This window comes from Lotus japonicus, chromosome 3 (assembly GCF_012489685.1).
Source record: "Lotus japonicus ecotype B-129 chromosome 3, LjGifu_v1.2".
Taxonomy (NCBI): Eukaryota; Viridiplantae; Streptophyta; class Magnoliopsida; order Fabales; family Fabaceae; genus Lotus; species Lotus japonicus.
In genome coordinates this window covers 26874827-26881900 of record NC_080043.1, presented here as the reverse complement: position 1 = coordinate 26881900, position 7074 = coordinate 26874827, and the positions used below count along the sequence as shown (strand labels likewise).

The window sequence follows — 7074 nt, the reverse complement described above, 5'->3', positions numbered from 1 at the left end:
TAGTTGGTAAAAAGTGAGAGAGTCATTTATCATTTATGATTGTTTTGAATTGTGATTGCTCTCTTAGCTTATTGAGTTTCTTGCATATCCAGAAAAACAAATTATCTTTGAAACCTGGCTTCATTACAACCCTTAAAGACCTTAGAGATCCTTGATTGAACATGCAATCTTGATAACTGTGGAGACGGGTAGCAAAATCGGTTTTTGTGATTCAGTGTGTGATTGAGTGGAACACTTACCTTACTCTGTACAAACTGAGATGTTGAGTGAATGAGTATTTCCTGGTTCGAAAGGAATGGATTGTATGCCTATTGATTTTCATGATGAAAATGCATTTGTGTTACTGTTGTGTTATCTTTTGTGGGCTTCATATTTTGATTTTGGATCATTCAGTTTGAGATTCTGAAAAATCATGCAATTTAAGCTTTGAAGAATTCATATTACATGCCTCTTGAATGAAAGTCAATACCTTTTGTTTGAGGACAAACAAAGTGTTAAGTTAGGGGCAGTTGATAAGTGCTTATTTTACGTATATTTGAATATCATTTTAAGCACTTATTTGACTTGTATGCTTGCATTTTTTATCATTTTATCCCCAAAGTAATTGATTTAGTAAGCACTTAGTTTTAACTTAGAAATAGTATAAATATTATATATTTCATGAGCTTAACTTGGACTTTTGATGCAGGGAAGATATTCATGAAGAATCCAAGTTTAAAGTGAAAAATTGATTTTTTAGAGTTGCAGAGCGCTGAGCACCCAAAAAGGGGCGTTGAGCGCCCAAGTAACTGAAGAAACCCAATGCTGAAGGAAGCAGGGCGCCCGGCGGCCTCTGATGAGCGCCCAGCACCCTGTGACCGCCCTAAACACTTATTAAAGGGCAGAAACTCGATTTTTGTCCCATCTCTCCATTTCCTCTTCGAATTTCTCCCATTTTTGCAGCAAAACATAGCTAGGAAGTTTGGCTTCATGGAGGAGAGGTCCCTGGGTTTAGGATTGATGAATTGAAGCTCCGGAGCATGGCGGCGACCGCCGAAGGTCCGTGACGTACAACCTCCCGGAGGCGATGGAAAGCTTCTATCGCCGTGGATCCTTCGCCGTTCTTCTGGGTTTTATCTTTTCTTCCTTATCCCTTGTACTTGTTGTTTCTATTTTTGTATTTAGATTGTTGAAACTTGATTCTTTGATTTGTTCTAAACTCATTCATTGATGTCAATGTAATCTTTCATGTATGATGTTTCTTTCTATGCTTCATGCTTCTAACCAATCAATTGATAATCAAAAGAGCTTCACTAATTCATCAATAGATCGGGAGATTGTTATGAGTTTATGTATGCTTAGTTCAATGAAAGTATGCACCTATGTCTTAGGTTACAACACCGTTGTTCAAGTTTTTCTTTTTGTGCTTCATGTATCCGTTGATCCATGTTAGATTTCAGGGGACTAGCATTAGATCGAGAGATTGGTGTGGGTCCGGTCAAAGAGAGAAACTTCTTAGTGCATCAATTTTCTTAGGGTGAGAATATCTTGGGTAGGAACAATAGTGGATTTCCACGTGACAGGTGGGGTTCTGAGTTCTAAAAGGAGTTTTCGGAGTGACAACGGAGACTTGCAAGCCTAGGATACCTTGTCTTAGGATGAATTGGTCATTGGGAATGTCTTTGAGAGAGAAGTTGAGCTATATTATTCCTTTTGGGTTTTCTAGATGGTAAGGAATTACGTCTAGGAATTCCAATCGATAGATTCACCTAAGCTAGAGATAGTTAGGTGGATAACTCTCGGCATCGTAAATGAAATGAACTATTTCAAAAGTGTTTGAGTTGAAAGCAATTAGAGGATTAGGGGAATGCATTCTAAATACGTTTTCTTCTTTGTTATCCCTGTAAACATTCTTTTGCCGCTTTCCTTATATTCAAAAACCATAAAAACAATTTATCCAACATCTTTGTAACCGCTCAGATCAATGTTTAACTGGTGGAACTAATGTTCACACAATCCCTGAGGACGATAAACCTGTATCTGCTTTACTATGATTGAATCATAAAGGTTTAGCCAAAAGCAGTACAAACAACGAGGAAAAAACCTTTATCAGGATATCGTACTGCCTGGTGATAGAACTGAGGCTCATAAACATTGGCCACCTGACTGACGAAAGCCTTATAAGGTTGTGATAACTTATCATATGACACATACTGCTGAATAGGATAATGCACAGTCATAGTATAATCCTGCAAGTGTGCTGGAAGCTTTGTGGCTCGTGTAGATCTTCTCAAAGGTTGCACATGATTGTGCGAAGAAGAAGAGGATTCACTCTCAAGATCATGTGGAGAATGTTAATTGAAACCAGGTGTAGCCTCTAGTGAGTCTTGTTGTGGTGGGAGACTAGGCCCAGGTCCAGCCCCTTGTGAGTTATTCACAAGTTGAGGCAATGGTGGATTCCCTTGAAAACCAGATGCAGGTTTTGGTAAGACAATATCTGTGAAGAAGTCAGGAACATTGGAAGCCATATGTTGAGAGGAAATGGCATGGAAAGGAAAAATATCCTCACTAAATTTGACATCCCTGGAGACACTGAATTTTCTAGTTTGAAGATTGTATACCTTGTAGCCCTTACAACATGGAGGGCATCCCAAAAACACTACTGGATATGCCCTTGGTGAGAACTTGTTCCGTTCATGAGGTTGTGTGGAAACAAATACCAAACAGCCAAACGTTCTGATCAAGGAGTAGTCTGGTGGTTTTCCATACAACAATTCAAAAGGTGTCTTGTGACTGAGCAATGGTGAAGGGGTCCTGTTAATGAGATATGTTGCTATGGAAACACATTCTCCCCAAAAGGGAAGGGAAACTTTTGATTGAAACATTAGAGAACGTGCAACATTCAGTAAATGCTGATGTTTTTGTTCAACCACAGAATTCTGTTGGGGCCTATATGGACAACTGAATTGATGCAAGGTTCCTTGTTCCTGCAAAAAACTGGTTAAAGAAAGTTCTGGTGCATTATCAGTCCTTATTTTCTTTATTGTGGTTCCAAACTGTGTCTTGACCAAAGCAAAAAGCACCTTAATACTGTTAGTTGCCTCAGATTTGTTATGGAGTAGGTATACCCACGTGAAGCGAGTACAACCATCAACAATAGTAAGGAAAAATCGCATTCATTATGCGTAGGAGCATGATATGGGCGCCAGATATCACAGTGTATCAAGTCAAAACTAGAAGTAGACATATGATTTTTAGAGGGAAAAGAAAGCCTTCGAAGTTTTGCTAAAGGACATACATCACAACGAGAAGTGGAAAGGTATCATGTATAGAAAAAGGAACATGTGTGCCAAGAACTTTTAACATTTTATCAGACAAATGGCCCATTCTATTGTTCCAAAGAGATGCAATTTTATTTGATTCAAAAACAGTGTTTACAGTATTTGTAGATGGAAGTAATGAATCAACAGATACAGGTAAAACTGAAAGTGATGAAGCATCAAATACAGGGAAAATAGAATGTTGTGTGTGTGGTGATGAAAAAACAGATTGAACAGAACTTGGTAATTGCTTAGCATTGTCCTTGGCATGAGAACAAGATTTGAAGAAATAGAGGCCTTGTGTCATGTCACCTTTGCCAATCATCTTGGATTGAAGGTGATCCTGAATAACAAAGCAAGAACCAGTGAGTAAAATTGACAAGGATTGTGATTTCAGTAAACTACTGACAAAGATGATGCTAACATTGAATGAAGGAACAAAAAGCACATCATTCAGAATCAAGGAAGGGGATAGAATAACCTGACCACGTGCTAAAACAGGGACTTTAGTGCTATTAGGTAAGAGAACAAACTTGTTTTGTAATGTTTTATGTGAAGAAAATAGACTGAAACTACTAGCAATGTGAGAGGTTGCTCCGGAGTCTAGTATCCAAGAATGACAAGTAGGTAAAGGAGTAAAAGGAGAAATGGTAGAAAAAATCATACCAACATGATCATCATCAGATTGAGTAGAGGAAGGAACTTGAGCCTGTGATATCTGAGACTGCAGTAGCTGAAGCAGTTGTTGATACTGCTGAGTGGTGAGAGCCATGGATGGAGCAGTTGAAGCAGTTCCCTGAGTAGAAGAATCAGATGTGACATTGTTTACAGTGGCCACAGGCTTGGTCTTCTTGTAATGAGGAGGATAACTGATTATCTTGTAGCACCTATCCTTGGTGTGACCTAGAATGCCACAATGAGTACAGGTTGGTCGATTCTTGTTCTGATTCTTGTTTTGATAGCGAGAGTTTGAATCTCCAGTAGAAGATCCAGAATGAGACTTGGAATTAGCAGGATTTGCTTGCACAACACATGCTAGACTAGAACTAGGATCTGCAGAGGAAGAAATCCCTATCTGTCGTTGCTTTTCTTCCTGGTGGATCAAGGAGAAAACACGATTAATCGATGGTAAGGGATCCATCAGAAGAACCTGACCACGAACCTGAGAATAGGACTCATTCAATCCCATCAAAAAGGCCAACACATACTCCATATGCATGTAATCAAGGAGTGGCTAAGAACCACCACAATTGCATGTGTGTGCAGGACGGTGTTCCACGAATTCTTCCCAGAGTGACTTCAATTTTGTGAAGTATTGACTCACAGAAAGAGTACCTTGCTGAAGCCCTAGCAATTCACGCTTCAATTCAAAGATTTTCGGTCCATTGCTTTGTTTGAACCGTTCCTGAAGATCAAGCCAAATTTCAGAAGCAGAGGAAGAGTAGATGATGCTCGATGCAACCTCCTTTGAAACAGAATTGAGAATCCATGAAGCAACTATGCTGTTGTTGCGTTTCCAGGAGTGAAAAAGAGGATCAAGCTCATCAGGAATTGGAATTGTTCCATCAACAAATCCAAATTTGTTTTTAGCAGTCAAAGCCAAAATCATCGATCTGCACCAGAAACTGTAATTATCTCCAGTAAGACACTGAGAAACAAGCGAAATTCCTAGATTATTAGAGGGATGAAGGTAGAAAGGGCTCGTAACATCCATTGATACGAAGAACCGCGTGCAAAAAAAGCACAAGAAGAGAATCGCGAGGTAGAAGACGAAGCTTCAAGAGAATCGCGAAGAACAAAAGACTATCGTGAACCAGATCGCAAGGAAGAAGACGATCGTAAACCAGATCGCAAGGAAGAAGACGAAGATGATCGTGAACCAGATCGCAAGGAAGAAGACGGTCTTCTTCAGAGGCGCGGAAAACGAGAGACGGTTACATCTGATACCATATTGAATTCTACGTATTTGGGAGAAAATAATTCTCTGTATATTTCATTTAACAACTAAGTATATATACAAGTGTGATTGTGTATCAATATCTATTCTAATCTAACTGAATAAAACTTAACTCTAACAACCTAACAACTGGCACTTATTTACAGTTGTCACTAAATTAGAAAAAACTAATTTCTCTATTAACCTTGTATTCAAGAACAAACGCCACGACCAAAGAACCAGCACAAGATAGGCATGCTTCCACCATCCAATAACAAACAAAATAACAAACCCAAGTTATCCACAAGTGACAACATAAGCACAACCTCCACTACGGTTACCAAAACCAAAGCCCTTCATTCCACAGCAAATTGCCACGGCCACATTAATATAGCAACAGCACGCACAAGAGCCCACCTCAGTTTTCAGAACATAGAGAAATCCAAATACCCCAATTTCCAAACATGACTGCAGCTCAAGAGCTAAGAAGCAACAGAGATCCAATAAGTTCCAAACGAGACAAAACTAAATGCAATAGCTATCAACTTCCTGCAAAAACATAATAAGGTAAAACCAGCTAAAGAAAAGAAAAAGTGGTCATCAAAATAAAACCAACAGCAGCACCAGACTCCTCTACATATCATCTAAGCACGCCATAGGTTCACCAATCCACTCCGAAAAAGCATGAGAAAAATTCCTGCTCTTTGATTTCAGCCATAACCAAGCTTTTAAACGAGCTTGATCAAAACATGATGTCAGATTAAAATCTTCTCCCCCAAAAACCTTCGCATTCCGCCCCACCCAAATATGCCAAACCACTGATAACCAGATCACTGGTAAACCAGACCTTGTCTTTGTAGAACCTAGGCCTACAACGTGCATAAGATGGTCCTTGGAGAGCCAAGGCATGCCAGCATAAAAACCCAGCCAATTATAAACTAAACCCCACACCTGCCAGGCCACCGAGCAAGAAAAGAGGAGATGGCAAGACCCTTCATTCACAACACCACACAAAGGGCAAGACAAATTTGCTATTTGGATGTTCCTCTGGAAAAAATTGTCTTTAGTTTGGATCCTATTCAATAAAACTTTCCAGCCCACTGCAATTGCATTTGACGGAGCCAATGCTTTCCACAATAGTTTAAAGCTGCGATCTTCTTCCAGATACAAATCAACCGCCAGAGCCTCATAAGCTGAACAAACAGAGTAAATGTCGTTACCTTCCTTTATCCATATCCATTTATCTTTTTGTCCTCTAATTGGAGAAAAAGATGCTAACATATTTAGAAGAGAGGACAACTGATTTGCACATCCATCCTCTAGCTCACACAACCAATGAAAATTCCAGACCCATTTATCCTCTTCCCAACACCCCATATCCACAACCCTCCAGTCCTGTTGAGCCGAGACATGGAATAAGGTAGCAAACAATTCACAGAACTTACCATGCCCAGGCCAATTTTCCTTCCAAAACCATGTGTCGTCACCTTCCCCAATCCTCCTACTCACCCCATTTTCAAACTAAAAATTTGATACAGAACCAACACAATTTTTAATTAAATCCGACCACCATACAAACGTCTTTTTCACTTGGCCACCCCCATACTTCGCAAATAAAACTTTGCACCACAGTTGGTCCCTTTCATGCATTAGGCGCCATCTCCATTTTCCCAGTAGTGCTAAATTGAACCATTCCAAATCTCTAATTCCAAGCCCACCTGGCGACTTTGGCTTGCATAGCTGTTTCCAACTTACCCAAGCCACTTTCCGTTCCTCCTCCGAACCACCCCATAGAAAACGCGTCATAATTTCCTTGCACTGTTTAACCACCCCTTTCGG

The 7074-nt window shown here is 39.8% G+C and overlaps 1 protein-coding gene across 1 annotated transcript; it reads right to left on the bottom strand.

Annotated features, from left to right (window-relative positions):
* Positions 1-1924: 1924 nt before the first annotated feature.
* Positions 1925-7074, bottom strand: LOC130748594 (uncharacterized). Its single transcript, XM_057601823.1, has 2 exons — positions 3966-7074; positions 1925-3642 (listed from the first exon to the last, which is right to left on the bottom strand). The coding sequence occupies exons 1-2, from the start codon at positions 4516-4518 to the stop codon at positions 3608-3610; spliced, it is 588 nt and encodes a 195-aa protein (XP_057457806.1). The 5' UTR covers positions 4519-7074; the 3' UTR covers positions 1925-3607.